This window comes from Acomys minous (assembly GCF_964271855.1).
Source record: "Acomys minous genome assembly, chromosome: 7".
NCBI classification, from domain to species: domain Eukaryota; kingdom Metazoa; phylum Chordata; class Mammalia; order Rodentia; family Muridae; genus Acomys; species Acomys minous.
Window position 1 is genome coordinate 77,193,460 of NC_140488.1, and position 22,175 is coordinate 77,215,634.

At 39.1% G+C, this 22,175-nt stretch overlaps 1 protein-coding gene across 4 annotated transcripts in view; it reads left to right on the plus strand.

Moving 5' to 3' along the window:
* OPHN1 (oligophrenin 1) overlaps positions 1 to 22,175 on the plus strand; it is a gene marked incomplete at its 3' end in the record, with an annotated part of 303,761 nt that overhangs the window by 143,794 nt on the left and 137,792 nt on the right. For all 4 annotated transcript variants that reach the window (XM_084791065.1, XM_084791062.1, XM_084791063.1 and 1 more), the window contains exons 6-10: positions 2,553 to 2,654; positions 12,255 to 12,365; positions 14,968 to 15,072; positions 16,547 to 16,676; positions 18,829 to 18,929. In XM_084791065.1, coding sequence (XP_084647191.1) covers positions 2,553 to 2,654; positions 12,255 to 12,365; positions 14,968 to 15,072; positions 16,547 to 16,676; positions 18,829 to 18,929 — 549 coding nt within the window. The remainder of the gene's footprint in view (positions 1 to 2,552; positions 2,655 to 12,254; positions 12,366 to 14,967; positions 15,073 to 16,546; positions 16,677 to 18,828; positions 18,930 to 22,175) is intronic.

Genomic DNA, 22,175 nt, shown 5'->3' on the forward strand with positions numbered 1-22,175 from the left:
TCTCTCAAGATGTATAAACTGAGTTATTTGGTCAGTGCTGTGTTTAAGTAGTTTGTTTTATCTCTTAATGGCTGGCTGTCCTTGGATAAGTAACTTAATGTCTCTGAGGTTTGGTGTTTTCATTTATAAAACAATAGAACTATCTAGAACATCTTATAATGGTATTATAACAAGATAAGGATATTATCAGAACAGAAACAAATTACTTTTATGAGCATAAATGCAAATTCCTAAATAAAATGCCACCTATCTGAATCTAACAGTAATAAAAATGTATCATGAGGGGCCTAGAGAGACAGTTCGGTCCTCTCCCAGAAGACCCGAGTTTAGTTCCTAGCATCCACATCAGGTGGCTCACAACTGCCTATGACTCCAGCTCCAAAGGATCCAATGCCTTTGGCCTCTGCAGTGCATATACCCCCCTCAAAAAGTAAAAAATATTAAAAATAAGTCTTCAAGACCCACCATTATTAGCTAGTGCTTATCTCAGACCCATCCCTCAAAAAAAGCGGGATTCCCTTCCTTATTAATATAAAGAAAAAATCATGTATTTATCTAAGTAAATTTAGAACTGAAAAGAAATTCATTAGCTCAGTAGTGATTGCATGATGTAAACATTAGTTAGTAGAGAAATTTTAAGATATTACTCTTAACATGGAGAAGAAGATAAGGGAACCCATTCCTGTAGTACTATTTAATCAGATTCTGCAGAGCCTGATTGGTGCTCTAAGGATGGAAATTAAGTAATCTGTTAATTTTGGAAGAAATATATAATTGCCATGCTTTCAGATGACATAATTACTTAATGAAAAAAACATTATCATTGATAATCAGATCAGCCCTTATATGAAATTTAGACAGCATTTCAGTTATGAATCATTTATGAAAACATCAATATTATTTTCTACATTTGTCATATTTGACCAATATAAGTAGTGGTACCTTTTGTGTTTGTAAGTACTTTAGAATATGCAGAAGACATTTTTAAAACAGGAATAGTTGGGATTGCAATGAAGAAAAATTAAACTCTAGTAATGTTATGGATAAAATCTAAGTATATGTGATATTTCATGCTATCAAATATTTTGCCTTAATATTTTACAGATGTTAATTTAACTCAAATTTATGTATAAATTCAAATTTAGTTTGATTTTTCTCCTAACATTCATCTGAATGTCTTAAGAATTCAGCAATGATCAACCTTAAAAAATAAATTCTTACCAGCATGAAACACTTTCATGTTGATAACACATTAATCAAAGTGGTGAAAACAGTCTTAGAGTGCCTCTATTATCAGCATTTTTTCTAAATTACCACAATAGTTCATTAACCTCAAACATTCAGCAACTTTTCTAGCCCAAAGCTCCAAAAGACCTTACTTAGTCTCCCCCTAAAACATGGTTAAGTCAGTCTTAGCCATCTCCCACTCTCTAATACCAGTCCCTGTTTTTGTTAGTGTTTCTATTGCTGTGATAAACATAATTACCAAAAGTTACTCAGGGGTTGAAAGGATTTCTTTGCTTTACCGATTACAGCCCATCACTCAGGGAAGCCAAGGTGGAACCTGGAGGCAGCCACTGGAGTAGAAGCAATGGAGGGGTGCTGCTTACTGGCTTGCTCCTCATGGCTTGTTCAGCCTGATACTTATAAAATCCAGGACCACCAGCCCAGGGATGGCACCACTCCACAGTAAGCTAGGCCCTCCCACATCAACCATTAATCAAGAAATTGCCACACAGACATGTTTACAGGCAGTCTGATGGAGACATTTTCTGAACTGAGAATTTCTTCCCAAATAACTCAAGATCTCCTCAAGCTGAGAAAAAAATCATGACAACGAGTCTGTGACAAATGTATCTTGTCAGTGTTTCTTTAGAAGCCGTGTGACTTACACTTGCGCTGAGCAGGAGAGAAGTTCATTACATGTCTTCCCCAAGGAGCATTGAAGGCTGAATCTCCCACCCTCGTCCCCCATAAAGCTAGCTGTAAATTCTTGTTTCTTACCCTAATCTTCCAGGATTTCCCTCCGGTCAGCTTTTAATATGCAGCAGTGAATTCTTTAAAAAAAAAATCATTTAACGAAATAGCTGCAGATTCCTGTTGTCTTGGAGTGTGGGCTGTTTGAAGTCATTCAGATCCATATGGATTAACCATTACCGGATATATTTACTTCACGTTTGTGTTTCCTTGTTCTTTTTTTTTTTTTTAAGATGAAATGAATGATGACCATATGTGAAAAACACAGAAGGGAAGAAAAGGTGTCTAGCAACAGAGGCCCCCTTTAAGTGCCATTTTTGGAGCAAGAACTTGCAAGAGGCTTCAGTTCTACCAGTTGACACTGTCTTTTGTGTAGGTAGAATGATTTGAGGAAATCAAAACTGCTGAGACCAGTGCAAAACAGCGTGTTCTGTGCTGGCTTTAGTCAGTCTTTCCTTTCCACGGGCTGCAGGGACTGACCACAGGAAACCTGAAACTCTATCTTACGTTCTCATTTGTAAGTTCATAATATTAAACGATAGAATTTTAATGCAAAGCTTCTCTTCCATGTCTAGGAGAGAAAGAAGAAATTTGAAAAGGATGGTGAAAGGTTTTATTCATTACTGGACCGGCACTTGCACCTGTCATCCAAAAAGAAAGAATCTCAGTTGCTAGAGGTATGTTCACAAAGTCTGTCTGTGACTCTAGCTCATGCTGCACCTTAGACACCAACTATTTCTGGTTGTGAGATTTCTCCATAAAATGACTCAACAGGAGCCATGGAAACATTTGCAGGGAGTACCTGAGGCCTGGGCTCCAGGCCTTCTGAGTCTTGAGCCAGTTCCTCCACTAACTTCCTTTGTTAAGGAACTTTTATTCCTGGCTTCAGTCCCACTGTGTGGAAGAGTGATACTCAAGCATCTCTGGTGTCATTTTCAATTCCAAGTTTCCAAGTCTGTGATTCTAGATTCTATGTTGGCATAAATTTATAGTAGTATTGTATTTATAGTAGTATAGTAGTATAGGGCTTCCTCATATACAATAAGAGCAGACATTTTCCTTTGTGATGTTTCATTGCCTGCCTTATTGGGGGCAAAGGATGCTGCACTAGGGCCATTGCTTCCGAGACCTGCAGTGGCCCCAGTTCTCCCAAGCTACTATTTAATCTACCAGATCACTACCCTGGGTGGAACAATACTACACAAACACTAATACAACATTCTTGTCCTTCTACTTGGGATTCTAACATAAGAATGCACATTAATCTAATAGCAACAAGGTTCTTTGTGTACTGTAAAATGCATGTTTCTATAATAGTCTGGAGGGACATGGGGAATGAGGAGGTGAAGTCTTATGTCTGAATGGAGAAAATCTCTTTGTAGAAGAAAGCTGTCTTTCCAATTTGAGACAATCATTTGAAGAAAGATAAAATGTATGACAAATAGAAATGGAGAAATTGTGCTAGATGGAGGCTAGTAGCCTCAAGGTTCAAAAGCATGAAATAGTCTTTTTTTGTTGTTTTGCTTTTTGTTTTGTTTTAGTTTCTATTAATTTATTCAGATTACATCTCAATTGTTGGCCCATCACTTGTATCCTCCCGTTCCTCCCTCCCTCCTACTTTCACCCTATCCCCCTCCCCTAGGTCTATGACCGAGGGGGACCTCCTCTCCCAGTATATGGTCATAGGCTATCAAGTCTCATCTTGGTAGCCTGTTTATCTTTTCTCTGAGTGACATCAGGCCTCCCCACCAAGGGGATATGGTCACATATGGGGCATCAGAGTTCATGTTAGAGTCAGTCTCCACTCTCCACACAACTGTGGAGAATGTCCTGTCCATTGGCTAGATCTGAATAGGGGTTCAATGTTTACTGTACGTATTGTGCTTGGTTGGTGCAGTTGTTTGAGCAGACTCCCCTGGGCTCAGATCCACCTGTCACAATGTTCTTCTTGTAGGTTTCTAGGACCCTCTGGATCCTTCTATTTCCCATTCTCCTATATTTCTCTTACTTAGAGTCCGAATAGGATGTTCTCACATCTATCCCAATCTCCTGGTAAATGAAGACTTTCATGGGACATGACTTTTGGACTAGTGCTCAATTATAAGTGAATGTATACCATGTGAGTCTTTCTGCTTCTAGGTTAACTTACTCAGGATGATCATTTCTAGTTCCATCCATTTGTCCACAAATTTCGGGATTTCTTTGTTTTTAATAGCCAAGTAGTATTCCATGGTATAAATGTACCACAGTTTCGTTATCCGTTCTTCAACTGAGGGACATTTAGGCTATTTCCAGGTTCTGGCTATTATCTGAGCATATGGAGAAAGAGAAACACTCCTTCATTGCTAGTGTGAATGCAAACCTGTACAACCACTTTGGAAATCTATTTGACACTTTCTCAGAAAACTGGGAATAGGGCTTCCTCATGACCCAGCTATTCCACTCTTTGGAATATACCCAGAAGATGCTCCAGCACACAACAAGGACATATGCTCAACCATGTTCATAGCAGCCTTATTCATAAGAGGTAGATCCTAGAAACAGCCTAAATATCTCTCAGTTGAAGAGTGGATAGAGATAGTCTTCAGAAGTGATTTGTATAGAATTGATATACTCTCAAAGACTAGTGAAAGACAAGATAGGGTAATCCAATGCAGTGGACTTACTTCTTGACTAATGCAACAACAACAACAACAACCAAAAGAAGAAAAAAAAAAAGAAAAGCCATGACCAAGACATCAAAAAGTGGAAAAATATTTATTATCTTCAGCAGGCAAGGAGAGCACAGGGATGATTTCCAAAGTGATGCTCTCTAAACAAAAGAAGAGTGAGGATACTTTTAGAGAGGCCTGTTAAAGATTTAGTCCTTGCCTGGCCCCTTGTGAATCCGACTGGTAGAAAGTTTCGTATGCTTCTTTAAACGGTTCCCTAAGTGATAATAGTGGCTTTCTGTGCATGAGATGCCTGTGCAGACAGTGTGGCTCTTCTCAAATACCTGTTCTTCAGACAGTCTAGAATTATAACACAGGGCCAGGCAGGGAGTACCTATTTTACCAGGTCCAGTGAAAACCTAGGGACTATCATCAGCCTCTAGAGAACCTTTCCTGGCAGCTGTTTTCTGGGTTGTTATAGCTTAGGAAAGGAATGTCAAGCATCCTTTATGAAACTTCTGTTGAGTCCCTTGGAAGCTTATATGCAGTTTCTTCTAGACAGGTTCCTTACAGTTTTTTTCTTTTTATCTTTTCACTGAAATAAATGCTGCCTGGGATTATGACTATATGTTGAATCCCCAGTCCTGTGAGTTCTCTTAGTGACTACCAAATCTGAGGGTAGTCATAGAGACCCATGGGGATACAAGCCATATGTTGGAGATTTTGCTATGAAAGTGTCTTAGAATGTTCTAGAAGTTTTATGTGCTATGTAGGTGTCCTTGTTGACACTGTGCGGGGATTTTGATGTTTTCAAGCAGGGTCTCCCCCAGAATGTCCTCAGCTTCCCAGAGGTCTCTCTGCCTTTGCCATGTGCTCGGATGGTAGACATAAGTGTCACCATATCCAGTCGTTGTTGACATTTCTGTTCATTTAAAAGTGAAGTTGGTTCAGTCTACCCAAACTATTACACTAACCAGGACAATACAAGTAGCAAACATTGAACCCCTACTGTGATCTACCCAGTGGACAGGACATTCTCCACAGTTATGTGGAGAGTGGGGACTGACTCTGACATGAACTCTGGTGCTTCATATTTGACCACCTCTCCTTGGTGGGGAGGCCTGGTGGCACTCAGAGAAAGAATAAGCAGGCTACCAAGATGAGACTTGATAGCCTATGACCATATAGTGGGGGAGGAGGTCCCTCTTGGTCTTAGACCTAGGGGAGGGGAATAGGGTGAAAGCCAGAGGAAGGGAGGAACGGGAGGATACAAGTAATGGGATAACAATTGAGTTGTAATCTGAATAAATTTATAAAATTAAAATTAAAAAGACGTGAAGTAAGGGAACTCGATTTAGTCACTTTTTTTTTAAATGAAGAGGTTTTATTTTCAGAGGTATTTTATTTAGCTAGATGTGGCAGATAATGGTTATAATCCTAATGCAACAGGCTGAGGTAGGAGGATTGCTGTGAATTTGAGGGCCATCTGGGCTACATAATAAGTTCTGTATGGTGGAACTATCTTAGAAATGATGAAAAGGAAACAAGGAGTGAAGATCTAGAGGAAAGGAGGAAGAGAGCGAGGGAGAAGGCTGCAATTGTAGCTCGGTAGTTCAAGACCATACTTGGCCACATAGAGAGTGGGGAACTAGTCTAGGATACATGACATCCTATCCCCTAGAAGCATAGAAAGAGTCATATCATTGTTAATTCACTTTTCAGTTTTATTACTACATTGCTTCATCTTTCAGAATGGCATGAAAGAAGTTGGGAGACACCGCATAGGATAGGTCCAGACTCTGACAGGGCGGAGGGGGCAAGGAGAAGTATGTACAGGGCTATATTCCTAGACAAGTTTTTAAATTTAACTTTGTATTTGATAATTGTACATTAACGTGTGGTTATAACAAATAACGCAGAGAGATTTCATGTACCTTAAAAAGAAAGAAAGGCCAGGTGTGGTGGCGCATGCCTTTAATCCCAGCACTCGGGAGGCAGAGGCAGACGGATCACTGTGAGTTCGAGGCCAGCCTGGTCTACAAAATGAGTCCAGGACAGCCAAGGTTGTTACACAGAGAAACACTGTCTTGGAAAAAAAGAAAAAGAAAAAGAAAAAAGAAAGGAAGAAAGAAAAAAGAAAAAGAAAAAAAGAAGAAGGGACAGTATAGAGATCAAGATCCCTGGCATACATTTTTATTATTATTAATATCTTGTGTTCATTTATTACAGTTGGTGAGCCAATAGGATTTATGGTCTTTAGGCTATGGCTTATTTGTTTTTACTTGTTGAGTTTGAACCATGCACAGGCTAAGCAGACACTGCGACACTGAGTTACACCTCTTTTATTCCCATTCTGTTGGATTTGGCAATTGTATAATGACAAGTGTCTAGTGTAGTGTCATGGAGTATAGCTTCACTGTTATGAAATTCTATTGGCTCCATTCTCACTCATCTAAAATCCCTGGCAGCCATTTATATTTTTATGGACTTCATATTTTTGTCATTTCTATAATGCCATGTCACTGGAACCCTACAGCATGGAGCCTTTTCATATTAGTTTCTTTTATTTAGCAATATGTATCTATTCATATTTTTTATAACTTGGTAGCCCATTTCTTTTCAGAGTTGTCATCTGGTTGTACCACATATGTATCCTATATCCTACAGAAGATTTTTCTTCTAAATTTTGACAGTTATTAATATATTAATTTGTAAGGTCCTGCTATTTCCCAATATGTACCATTCTTCTTTTCCGCCAGCTCTGAGACTTGCATTTGCTTGATATCCTTATCAGCATTTGGTGTTATTAGTGTTTTCACTGTTAGCTACTCTAATAGGAGTACAGTGGTATCACATTTCCATTGTCATTTGAAATTTGCCAATGGCATGCAATTTAAGCATCTTCTCATATGCTTAGCAGCCACCTGTCTTCTCTGGTGAGATGTCTGATCAGATACTTTGCCTCTTTCAAAACTGAGTTGTTTTCTTATTGCTGTGTTTTAAGAGTTCTGTGTATGTTAGGTGGCAACCCAGTATCAGATACACATTTTACAATGCTCCAGGTATGTATCAACTTTTTATTCTCTTAGCAGTGCCTTTGGCATAGCACATGTTCTTGGCTTAATGAAAATTTACATGCCCATATTTTCAATAAATCATGATTTTGATGTATTTAAAACTCTGGTCTACAAAGAGAGTCGAGGACAGCCAAGGTTACACAGAAACCCTGTCTCGAAAAACAAACAAAAAAAGTCTTGCCAACCTAAAGTCATGTAGATTTTCTGCTTTCTTATTTTGGAACAACTCAAGGTGGTCTCAAACTTGTGTCTTGCTGCTTAGACTCTTAAGTACTGTCGCTTCCAAGAATTTTAAAACAGGGCCCCCTAGATTTGACCAGGGAAATGGCAACCATAAAACCTCAACAATATGGTTACTTAACAAGACCGGCATAATTGTAACATCCTTTGACATGACAATGTGGATAGTGAAAAATTTTAAACTAATTAAAAAAATTTTTGTTAACATACAAATAAGTATATTTCAGTGTGACATTTTTGCACATATGTCATTACTATTTTCTTATTTGCTCTACCTAGTTCTCCATCCTCCCCTTGCTGATATTCTTCCTCCCTCAATAGTTCCCACCTCAGCTTTCAAAGCACACGTTCCACAATCCTTTCTTGTACTCCCCTGCTCCCTTAGACCTCCTGTTCACTCCTAGTACTTTTTGACTTCTGTCTCCTATGAAAGCACACATACACAGAAATTAAGTCCAAATTCTGATTTAGACTAATGATATGGTATCCTCCCCCACCCCTGACTTTGTCTTATTTCACTAAACCTCATGATTTCTAATTCGGAAAATGGCATGCCTTCATTTTTCTTTATTGTTAAATAAAATTCAATCATGTTTATGCATTTCATTTTTAATCTGTTCATCTGTTGATGGGTATCTAGGCTGGTTCCATACCATGGCTGTTATGGATATGCAATAATAAACAAGAATGCACAAGTGTTTCTGTAGTATTCTGAATTAGAGTCCTTTGGGTGTATACATAGATGCTGTATAGCTGCTTAATATGGTATTTCTTTTGTTTTGCATAACCCTTAGTTATTATCATTGAAAACATTTCTCCATTCCATTCTTTCTTCCATCACTTGTATTCTGAGTTCACATCTGCTACACATTTTGTCTAGATGTTTTCAGATTTTTTATTTAATGTTGTTTATTCTCTTTGTTTTGACCTTTGTATTGAAGTATACTCAAACTGCTGATTCTGCCCCTCCCACACACACTGTATTGTCAGGACTCTTATTTAGGGCCACATAAATGCTTAGGTGGGTGCTGTACCTATGAGCACTAACCCTAGGCCTAGACTTACTCATTCTTTCCTCAATCTTGTTCATACTGGTGAACCCAATAAAGCATGCTTCATTTCTGTTATAATGTTTTAGAGTTCTGGCCTCTCCTTTGGATTCATACTTCAAAGTTTCATCTGCCTTCTAATATCACACATCTGTTGCTGAATGCTGTTCTCTTTTTTCCATTAGAACTCTTTTCACTTTACCATAGTTGCTTAAAATTCATGGTCTTATAATTCTACAGCCTCTGCCTTCTCTTAGTTTCTGATGCTTGTTCTCTTGCTTTGGATTGTGTTTTTTGACTGTTTGGTTTTCTACTTAAAAGGCAGAGAGAATGTTTGGCTAAAGAAACTTAAGTAAATGCTTAGTGTGAGCTTTCATGCTTATGTGGCTAGAATGTAGGTTGGGCTTAGTTTGCTCATGCTGTAGTTCCTTTGGATCCCTTGCTTTGTCTTTGTATTTTCTTAGCAATTTATTCTTAGATTGGCTGTAGTTCTTCACTGAGGGCTGTGATCCCCACACCATGAAGCACCTTTTGCTCCTATGTGTCTCTTCTCATGAGTTCTGATTCTCTTCATTCACCTACAATCGAGTTTTTGCAGCAACACTTATCCCTGTGACTTTAATTTTCTGTTGGATTTAAGAAGAACGCTTTTCCAATTTGTTCAGCTTTTTCCTTGATACGAAAAACCTGTTTTATGATCCTCAAGCTTCCCACATGCTGGACTAAAAATAGGAAGCCTTGTGTCCTTTTAATCTCTTGCTTTCACATCCCCTCTCTGTAAAATAGAGTAAAATGGAAATAAAGCAACAATAGAAATAGGATATTTACAGATGACTCCATGCCTCTTTAGCTGTAGAATCTGACCAGTTCTATCATCCTCCACTTTTAAAAATTAATTAAACAGTTTTTACATATACATTTATATTATTACACATATATACAATAAACTATAGCAAGAAGAACCATGACACAATCAGGAATTATATAAACATTACATTCTTAGTGTTTTGGCTATTTGTATTTGACAGCCTTGAAGAAAATGTCTTTCTTGTCTTGGTGTGTCTAAAATTCTGAATGTAAATCAATCTCTATCACATCTTGTCATTATCAACTTAAAACATCTATTTAGACCTAAAAATATCTTAACCCCTAAACAACTAAGCTTCTTAAGCTACCTGGTCTTCAACTCCATCAGAGACTTGAGAAGGAATAAAATTGATTACCTGAGTATGCCGAAGTGCAGGTTAGTAGCTTCCCAAATGAGAAGATGACAGAGACAGTTTGCTACCTGAATAGTCACCCAAAACTCTCTATTATGTTGGACAATCTTCTTCAGGCTTGTGTCCCAATATATCTGACAGGCATATTTGTGAGACAGGGGACTATTGAGGACTTGCTTGCCCTGTCTTGGCAGAGTTTGGACATTGACTCTGCCTGTATCCAAGCTTGCCCATTTTTAGGCAGAATTCTGTCTGTGGTAGAAACAAGAACATTTTGCCCAGTGGCTTGTTTGCCACATTTGAAGCCATCTCCATATGGAGGTTCTTTGATGCTCATCATCCCCTTTGAGGTAGGCTGTGTGTTCCCAGGAGTTAACCTGTGTCATTGTCAATGAATCTTTAAAATAATAAAAACATTTTTAAATGCCATATTCTGCATATCTCTGAGGTTTTTGAAGACCTTATCTAAATCTCCTATCTTATCTTTCTATGAAATCATATCTATCTATCTGCCACACCTAAGATGTATATTCTTGTCATAAAAGTAGACATGGTCATGATTGACATGACCACGATTTGATCAACTAACAATTAACTTGTATAACTTTTTTATCCTAAACAGCCTGCAATAACACTTTCAAAGTAAACCTGGTACTACAATTGAGTTATATGGGTACAATACCTCATATTAAAGTAGAAAAAAAATATACACACATATATATGTGTGTGAAGAATAATATTACATTTGAATTCTATACCACTGTATCTAGAATTAAACTTACTTTCCATCTATATACAAAATTCTATACCAGTGAATTAAAAATAACCTTGTGAATAAAAATTTGAGGTATTAAGTTGAGGAGTAGATTCACTAATCTACTTTTTGTCCTATAATCCCTATATATTTCTATATTCCCCTTTCTTCTTTTCAACCCCTATCTCCAAACCTAAGAATGTAAGATAAAGGAAAAGAGAGACATCACTGAGTTTAACCTTGTTTTCTCTCTAAATAAGACAAATAATAACTTGTAACCAACTCCCATTGATAATAACCCTCTATAGCCCAAGAAAGCAGGACTATAGACCCCGACCCCGCTTAAAGGAAATGGGGTGTCGTTCTCTTAAGGTTTCTTCCTGCTGATTTGGGATGAATAATACCTTTGTATGGGCCCAAATAAAACTGTGGAAATGCTTAAACAAGCTAGGAATAGCATTTGTGGTCCAGTTTCTAAATGTTGAGAAATTCCAGGCTTAATTAGAGTCCTGTGTGGGACAGTCTGAAATGATGGACCAATTGGGATTGGAAGCTTTCTTTTAAAGTATCCTGGGAGCTGTCTTGTTCTGATGGATAACAGCAACTGAAACACTTGGTGCTGGAACATGAAGGATGCAGGATGTAAATGTCCAGCACGATGAAAGGAATGAATCCTGTCAGGTCTGATCCAATGTCAGTGTCTGGATCTTTTGTTCTGAAAGCATATTTCATACAAGCATTATACAGTCCTAAAATTTTAAGTGTATAAAGTGTGTGTGATGCACAGAACAATTAAGGCTGGTTTTCTGCTCTTTGTATGAGCAGAAAAAAAATACCTCTGTAAATCTTCATTCCTGAAGAATGGCATCTAATAGTAATTCATAGGGGTTCTGTAGCCAGTCTCAGAGCTGTTCCCATATAGTGAGATTAGTAATATAAGTTACCTGCTTGTCCTGCAGTTTAAATTCTTCACATCCCAATTGTATCCTCCTCCCTCATTCCCTCCCAATCCCCCTCCCTCCCTCATTCCCTCTCCCTCCCTCTCCTAGTCCTCAGAAAAGGGAGCCCTCCTCCCCTAGCATCTGACCTCAGCCTATCAAGTCTCATCTGTACTACCAGTAAGCTCTTCCTCTATAGCCTGGCAAGGCTGTCCTGCCAGGGGGAAGTGATCTAAGTTTGGTGGCCAGAGTGCATGTCCAAAGTAGTCCCTACTCTCCACAGAGGGCATCCTCCACTTTCAAAACTGACTATGACCATTTGTGACATTTGTTGCTTTCTTTCTACAGGCAGATCTCCAAGTGGATAAGGAAAGACACAATTTCTTCGAGTCTTCTCTTGATTATGTCTATCAAATTCAGGAAGTCCAAGAGTCAAAAAAGTTTAATATCGTGGAGCCAGTAAGTTCTATCTTTTGGTGAACACACACACACACACACACACACACACACACACACACACACACATCCAAAAAAGTCCAAATGACAACTGTTTTTATTTCTATGTACTGCATTCATCACAGAAAGTTTAAAATAATGCATTGGATGACCAAAAATCCCTTATATAAAAATAATCTGCATTGGTTCTATAGTATTTTCCTTTCCACATTGTTTGTGTATATAGTATACCTCTTTCTATGTGAGTGATACATATTTTGAGTGTGAATATGTGTACACATATGGAACATGAGAGTGTATGGCTAAGTATATGTGTGTCAATGCCCACATAGTTATAATTCTGCTATTACTATGTGAAAACAAGTCTGCATTCATTTATTGAGGAAGCCTCAAGATTGTGCTATATTCCAGGCACTGTGTTAGACACTGGGTATATAGTAGTAAGCCAGAATGTCAGTCTCTTTTTTATGAAAACTATCTTCCCACAGGGTAGAAAAAAAGGCGTGAAACTATGTACATGTTCAAAATAGGTGTGAGTTGTGATAAAAACTATGAAAGACACAAGTTATATCTAATATGGCAAAAGTTTACATCAGTGGGGCAATAAAGATCCAAGTAAGTGCCGGGTAGGTAGAGAGCTAAGGGAGCAAAACATGTAGCCAAAGCCAGGTAGAGATACAATAGTAACAGGAGCTCTAAGCCAATTTCTGTGGTGAACATAGATTTAAAAACCTCAATAAACTAGTTGGACAAGCTGAATACAGGCATAGATCTTCACATATGAAAGCTAATAATGTAATACATCATATAAATGGACTTAAAGATAAAAATCACATGATCATCTCAATAGAGGCAGAAAAGGCTTTTGACAAAATCCAGCATACCTTCATGAAATCAAGGAAATAATGTTTAGACATTCTCAGGAAAGACAAGAAAAGAAATTGTGTGTCTTCAGATACTGGCAGAAGAAAAGGAGAACTGCAGGAAGTGATGTTTGACATACTTGTAGAATGCACACCAGGAGGCGAAGGCAGAAGGGTCATGGATTTGAGGTCTGCCTGGGATACAAAGCTTGACTCCCCCAAATTAAATCAATAAATACTATAATGGTCTAGGTAAGAAGATGCAGTGACTTAAATTGTTGTGGTGGAAGTAGGAACAGTAAAGGATAGCTAGGTTAAAGTATTTTGGAGGTGCGAGGATATAGCTCAGTGGTAGAATGCTTGCCTAACATGTGCAAGTGCCTGAGTCCTATCTCTAGTACTTGAAAGGCTTTTTGAAGGAAACACTAGCAGAAAATTCTGTTGAATTGCACATAAATATGAGTTAAAGAGAAATTAGGGCTGATTCTGTAGTTTCTGGTTTGAATGACTGATGAATGGTGATGTCATTTCCTGAGATGAAGTTTGGGAGAAAAACAGGAAGGGTTATGAATATAAGTGTGAGTGTGGTTGACATATGCCTCTACCGCATAGTTGTCATAAATGTACATGCATGTGTACATTGTGTTGTCTTTATGCTTACAGCTTGCTTAAGTCTAGTATGTGCACACATGTGTATATATTTCATCTGTTTGCGTCCTACAAGATATGGAGCCATGTATACTTCTATTATACTTTACAAACATTGAACATTTAAGTATTTATAATTTGATAAATGAAAGTTATGTTTTCTCTTAGTTTTGCTTACATAATTTGGTTTTTTAATGGGATTGAATGATTGTGATGGATGTGCATGCTATGGCATTTATGTGGAGATCACATGATAACCAGAGTCACTTCTGTCCTTCAGCTTTACATGTGATCTGAGGAGTGAAGTCAGGTCATCGGCTTGTGCAGCAAGTGTCTCTACGCACTGAGCCAGCTCACTGGCCATGGCTTGAATGTTTTGAAAATTAAAAAGTGGACTACTCATCATTTGTATGTCATCTTCTGCAATAAGCAATTACAGTTGGCTAGTCCTGAGCATATATATGTTGAATACCTTTTACCCAAAATGCTTGGGACCAGGAGTGCTTGGGGTTTTGGGGAGAAAAATGGAATATTTGCATTCACATAATGAAATATCTTAAACGGGTCCCCAGTTTAAACACAAAATCTGTTTATATTTCTTATGCACCTTATTACACTCATAACCCAACGATTTTATACACTATTTTTAGTGTGTTTACATTTTCCACAGTGTGCATGAGGCCTGTCACATGAGGTCAGATGTAAACATTTCCAATTTTGGCATTACATCTGTCCTTGAAATTTTCCATTTTAGATTTGATATCTTTGGATGAGTGATGCTATGCTGTTTTAGAGAAGAGATGTAGTCAATTCCTGCAGTATGTAATTCCTGAGTGGCTGTGTATGAAGTCTAAAAAGGACCCGGATTTGTTATTTCCTGTCTGAGACTGAATGCAGGTGGAATCTATCATCTAATCTGAGAATAGTTACATGTGTACCTGCTTTGCTCCCACGACTGCTCCTCCCAGTGTGCTGGGTAAACACTCCCGACGTTCTGCCCTGACTTCATGGTCCTTTATTGCATCGGTTAGGAGATGCTCGTGGTAGATAACGGTTAGTCTCTAAACATGATTTTTTTTTTGTGTTTCCCTTAGGTCTTGGCCTTTCTTCACAGTCTCTTCATTTCCAACAGCTTAACCGTGGAACTTACACAGGATTTCCTCCCATACAAACAGCAGCTGCAGCTCAGTTTACAGAATGTGAGTTCACATGGATGTTTTCACCTCTTTCAGTTTGAGGCCCGGCACTCCTAACTTTGGGATTATAGGTTACTGCACCGCAGCCAATTTGTCAGGGCAAAGTGGTGTAGAGTACAAACATTTGACATATGGGCATGTTCTTGCATTTTTCAGTTTTGACTCTTCCCTTGCGTTGAGGTTTCCTGCTGTTCAAACCCATCCTCTATTCAGGATCTATTCTCCTCAGTCCAGGCAGGATTTACTAAGTATTGGTACTTTACTGTATCTCTTGCAGATATGAATCCAGCTGGAGGCTTATTTAAATGTGAGGCTTAGGCCTTAAACTACTTCCCAAGTTAGCTGAGCCACTTGCTGTGGCCTTTATTGTTGTGAATACCCTTTGTCTTCCTCCTTCTCTGACCACTTAGTGGAGTTAAACAAATGAATTTTAAAGGAAATCTCCATCTTTGTGTACATGCTAGTTCTCATAAATGAGTATAGACACAGCATTTTTATGTATTGAGCCATGAGAATTTACTAATTTATCACTTGATGGGCTATTTATGGATACCTTGAAAATACAACCCATTTAAGATACTGTGAAAGTCTCTGGCATACCACAATGAGGTACCCTGGCTCATTTATCTTGAAGGATAACAAATTTTCTTAGAGTAGAAGCATAACTACAGATAAGTCAGAGTCCCTCAGAGTACTTGTTACTATATGTACTCAAGCTAGCATGTTTAAAGAAGTATAGAGAATGTAACAATTGGTAGTCTGAGAAGATGTCACTAAGATTAGGTGACATTGGACTGGGTGCTACATTGCATGACATCCTTAGACGTGGTTTTAAATTAAAAAAGACGTGCCTATAAGATGCTTGCTTAGGGAGATTGTGACATACAGATTTACCTACTTTTTTCTTTCTGCATTTATTCCTTCCTTCTGGGTTCTCTCCTTTACCTGAACGCGAGAGTACCTAGTTTCTGCTGACTTACAAAATCTTTCTACAATCAAGTTGACTCCTCTGCCATGTGTAACTTGACAAATGTGAGCTAATACCAAGCGTTTGCATGTGTACTCATGGCCGACTCATTGTTAGAATTGTTGACAACCAGTGTAATCTGTATCTTCTTCACTAACATAAAGAAGTTGCCATGATGCTAGTATCTTTGAAAATCTTGTCTATAGTTACCCTTATTGTAAAGTAAGGGTCAGTCTAATCTCCGAATTTTAAAGTTCCTTATTTACTTGAAGCTTGAATTAACCCCACTGGGTAAAACCCATTGCTTCTTGTGGTATCTGTGTGTTGGTTTCGTTTATAGTACATAGTACTATTAAACTCTGGGCTTGTTATGCAGTTGCTACTATTCAGTAGTTTTCTGTGTCTTAGCCCATGCTGTGAACAGAGAAATCCCATGCTAAATCTATGACCGATACATACACAGTGCTGTTGATGATGGTGGTGATAATGATTATAATGATTTCTTAACAGACGAGAAATCATTTCTCCAGTACCCGAGAGGAAATGGAAGAACTTAAGAAAAGGATGAAAAAAGCTCCTCAGACACGCAAACTTCCAGGACAGCCAACCATTGAAGGCTATCTGTATACACAGGAGAAATGTATGTGGGCGTGCAGGGTCATTCCTTGGGTTTCAGGAGGCTTGCCACGTTACCTTTCTGAACAATCGGAACCCATGTTGTAAGAGATCCATGCCAGATGCAACTCCCTGGAGGGCAGAGTGGAATAGTAAAAGTGCAAAAGAAAGAAATTTGAGGGAAGGCTAAATTACTCGGTTTGTCTCTAGAGTAGTAAGATCTAAAGTTTTTTCTGAGCTTTAACATGAGGGATGGTTAATTGTATCTGAGTATAATGTTAATTGTCTACGGGGTGAACTTAGGGTCAGAAAGGAGGTAGAATGAAGATGATATTTATTACATATACTATGTGCAGTGTTGTAAAATCCTCTTCTCATTTAGCCTTTGACTCCACATTATGCTCATTTTACACTAGAGACTGCTGAGGCTTACAACAGTCACTAGCTCTAAGGTGACATTCAGATGTATCCTAGGCCAAAACTGGAGACTCTTTCCAGTGAATCCTATCCCACCCATCACCCTCAGACCCTGAAAAGCGGTAGTTCTCAACCTGGAGGTGTGACCCCTTTAGGGTTTGAAACCACCCTTTGACAGAGGTTGCCTGAGACCATTGGAAAACACATACTTTACAATTCATAACAGTAGCAAATGGCAGTTATGAAGTAGCAACACAAATAATGTTAGGGTTGGGGTGAGCACAACATGAGGGCCACAGCATTCGGAAGGGTGAAGACCACTGCTGAACAGTATAAAGAAGTGAGCAGCTGCCTAGTTTCCTCCTCACTTTGTGTTGGTAGGACTTTCCATATAGACGACCTAAACTTTCTGCAGTAAAGTACAGCTGTCCCTAGTTGAGATCCTCTGCTCCATACTGTGTGGTGCTTCTGTGCTTAAGGTTTCTAACTTGTCAAGTGGCTGGCACTCTGCTGCATGAATGCTCACCAAGCATCGTTTCTGCCAAATGCTATGCAGCACACTGAGAGAACAAAACCCAAACGAATCGCACATGTTTTTCATTTGTCAAAGCAATTCGCAAACTGATAGGAGAGATAGTAAAGTATATTCCTGAAGCGTTTTGAGCACTCTCTTTGCGGCATATATGTAGGAGCTTCTCTGAGGAAGTGCTGTTTGACATAAAACTTGAATGTTGGGTGAGAGAGAGGGACAGGTTACAAAACTGAGCTAAGGGTGGCTAGAGAACTCCAGGTGTGTGCTGCTGTATGAGGAGAGACACAGGAGTGTTGAGTAACATACCTCATGCTCAGGTCTTGGTTTGTCAAGGGCAGTCCTTGTTATCCTGATGTAGTACATCTTCATCCTTAAATATACGCTGTGTGCAATCAGTTCTTAAATGCATGTGGAGTTTGCAGTACAAACTGTATGGCCACTGGAAATAATTCAGTGCCACAGGAGCATAGAGGTGAGGGTGCACAGTGAGAAGGCCAGAATAGTTAATTTGGTCAAATTATGTAGGGCTTTGAAGGTAGACTACGTTGTTTGGAAAGAGTAGGAAAACCGTGAGTGATTTACAACAAGGGAAAATACATCAATAGAAAGGTATTTTAAAGTAATGTTTTACCAAAATGGAGAAGGATTGGATAGAAGTACATCAGAGATGGAGAAATGAGAGAAGTCTGCTTGAAATGATTAATGGGAGGAAAAAAAAGTAAATTTATATTTTATTGGAAAGTGTTATAAATATTAAGAAAACAAACCTGTGTTAATATCCTTTATCTAATTCATTGCTAACGGGGTAGGAGAAGTGGATATAGTTGACAAAGAGACATGTAAGGAGACACAACTCAAGGGCAGTCAAATGAGAGGTTTCAGGAGAGAGGAACATTGGCAGGGGCTTCCGGCTTCTGGATGCATAGACGTCTTTATTCCCAGGGACTGTTGCAAGAAGAGTAAGTTCGGAAAGAGCTATGAATGCGTATGGGAAGCAATTGGTAAGGTTTACTATCTCTGTGGGTGCAGCAAGTAGCAGGGTAGGTAAAGATGGAGCACAGGCAAAGGGCAGAGATTGTTTGCAAAGGGTAAGCAATAGTCTGGGAATGGGCATAGTATGTGTAGTGACCTTGTATTCAATCTCAAGCACTGGAGAAAAAAAAAAAGTAACATCTTCTCCTTTGAGAGCTGAAACATTCTGTTAGTTTACTCTCTCCTGTCTTCGTAGGGGCTCTAGGGATATCCTGGGTGAAATACTACTGCCGGTATGCGAAAGAGACCAGGACACTCAACATGACCCCGATGGAACAGAAGCCAGGTGCTAAGCAGGTCAGTTCTTGTCACTGCTATTGTTGAGCTCATCTGTGTGACTATCTCAGAAAAAAATATTGACATAGTATGAAATAATGAAGTCTATAACTGTCACGTAAAACAATGGTTTTACATGTCCTCCTTGGCCCTAAGTTGATGTGGACCATAGCTAAGACCAGGCTTTTTTGATGTTATTTGGCTTGGTTTTTGAGAAAGGGCCTTGTCTGTGATCCAGGCTGGCCTGGAACTCATTGTGCAGGACAGACCTATTCCTGGAACTTGCAACAAGTCTCCTGCCTCAGACTCCTGAGTGATGGGACTAACAGCCGTGTTAAATCATATGCAGCTCCTATCATCAGGGTGTGTCTTTACATTTTCAGCCTATTTCATATAAAAACTGCGTATCATTTATACCAAGAACATATCCAAAACATGGATAATTCTAAGTAGTGACTTTTTACAAGTATGAATAAATTTGCAGAATACCTTTATTAAAAGTATATATAGAAGGAACTAATTATTCTGTAAATATTAATACTAAAGTTTAATACGGGAACAGTTTTCTTTAACCAGCTAGTTCCCCAGTGATTGACACAGGGTGACTACGATTTATTATTAAGCTATATTCACTATGCTGGGCAGATTCTGAGCTATTCTAACCCTTAAAATTCACATAAAAGTCAATCCCTTGCCAATCTGATGACTCTCTGGTGGCTTCTGCATCGGTCTGTCCTCATGATGGACGTTCTTTGACTTAGTGTTCCTAGTTCATCCCATCCAGCAGCCGAGCTCCTTCCTCCTCCTTTCCTGCTACATCTTTTCTTCCCTGTGGTCCCTCAGAGACCCCAAAACTGGGAACCTAAGTCCCACCTACCTCTCTTCTGCCCAGTCACAGGCATCAGTAACTTTATTAACTAATCAGGGATAACTGGGGAACATTCCTTATATCACATGGATACAGGAGATAGTTCAACATTCATAACAGTGCCGGTGACAGGCCTGTAAGCTGATCTCAGGGCACTGAGATTAGCATCTGAAAACACATTATACAAGACTTTCCTCCAACAAGTGTGTATATCAATATGACAAATTCTGTACTGTAGCCCAAGAGGAATTTGCTGAAGCCTGTTGACACATTTACCTAAGGGTGTAACCCTCTTAAATGTACATTTATGTATAATATATTATATGTAATAAGTATATATTTATTAACTATATATACATATATATTGAAGTTAAGATTATTTACGCCCACATTAAAATCTTTGTAAGTAGTTCATATCCCTTCGTCTCCTCTTCAAGCCTTCTTCTACTTTCCAAAATGCCAAAGTAAGGTTACCACTGAGAGGGTAGCTTACTCCCCTGAAAGAACCTGATCCTTTCTATTCATGGACATTTCAACAGGTTATCATATCATTCACTTTCTAAAAGTACCCCTTTCCTTTGTTCTCACACATGCTGTCAGCATGCACCTTTTAAATATTTACATATTGTTGGAAGCTTTAAGCCCACACACATAAAGGCCCAGTTTATGTAGACAGGAATTTGGAGAAAAACTACCAATTTCTATTAACAGTACCTTCTGTAGATGTTCAGTCTGGTATAGTTTGTACGTGGAAAACTAGACGGGACTGATTTTGATTGCAGACTATTGACAACTACCTTTTGCTTTGGTCTTTAAACACAGAGCCTACTGTTAACTATAGGTTTAAGCTGGGGTACACCCTTAGGTCACTGTGCCACCAGGCTTCTTGGGCTACAGTATAGAATTTGTCCTTAGTCGGCCTGAACTTGTCTAGTGTAGCTGAGTATCAAGTGCTTATGAGAAATACTAGCTGCAGTCTATTGTTTTCCTGTATTATCTTAGGGTATGGGGCTTGTTGAGATGGAGTTTTGAGTAGCCCAGGATGACTTCAAACTCATTATGATGTAAAGAATGACCTTGAACTTTTTATCCTCCTGCCTCACTTCCTGAGTCCTGGAATTGCCAGTATATTGTCACCATGACTAGTTTATGTGGTACTGGGGATGAACCCAGAGTTTTTTGCTACTTAAAACTGAGGTACTTTTTAAAGCCTCGTTTTTTTATTCTACACAAGTTATTGTCTGGAGTCTACACATTAGCTCTTCTCTCACAGAGAGTAATATCATTTAGGGTTTTTCATTCCTCTTCAAAAGAGCATTTTGTCCAGGACAAAATCAGCAGACAGCATTTTTACATCCCTTTAGCATATGCGAGCAATTTAGTTTTTCTTTCCTCCTTGTTTCATTGAGTAGATGCTTGCAAAATGGCAATTGTGCGAGCCTAAGCAGGGTTTTTGTTTATGTGAGCTAGAGTCTCTCTATGGCGCTCCAGCTGTCCTGGAACTCACTATGTAGACTAGGCTGGTCTTGAACTCACCGAGATCCACCTGCCTCTGCCTTCTGAATGTTAGGCATGTGCACCTGGCCCTGAGCCTAAGCAATTTTAATGTGGAATCCCTTAAGAGAAGGAAAGAGGAATTCAGTTTCCCATTAGAAGGCAGTACCGGAGTATAAGTAGTTATTGAACTCATCCAGTTTCTATTTGAAGTTAGTTTCTTGTCAGTCTTCTGATACCACTCCTAGTCATGCTTCTGAAAGGTAAATAATATAGATAAATGATGCTATGATGATGACAGTAGTCGTCATCGTAGTAGGAGGAGAAGGAAGAGGAGGAGAAGGAAGGGGAAGAGAAGGAGGGGGAGGAGGAAGGGGAGGAGGAGGGGGAGGAGAAGAGAAGGAGAGGGAGGAGGAGGAGAAGGAGAAGGAGGGGGAGGAGGGGGAGGAGAAGAGAAGGAGAGGGAGGAGGAGGAGAAGGAGAAGGAGGGGGAGGAGGAGGAGGAAAAGAAGAAGGGGGAGGAGGAGGAGGAGGAGGAGGAGGAGGAGGAGGAGGAAGAGGAGGGGTGTAAGAACAACCTTTTCCTAAATGCCAGTTGTCTTCCAAGGACGTATTCTACCATGCACCTATTTCCTCTCTCAGCAGCACTGTGGAGATGGAGAAGTTGGCCCTTTCCTTACTGTGACACTTCCAGTTTCCCCTACTAGCTTAACCTGTAAAGTCTTATTTATATTATAATACTCAGTTTATCTGTCTCTTCCAAAGCAGTAGTGATAGATTTTGAGTTTGAATATAACTGGGTTTCTGAGCCTGGTGAGATGGCTCACCATGTCAGGGCATTTGATGCCAAGTGTGCACTTGTGCTGCCTCCACCCTCCCAACTCTCCCATATATGAAAGAGCTGG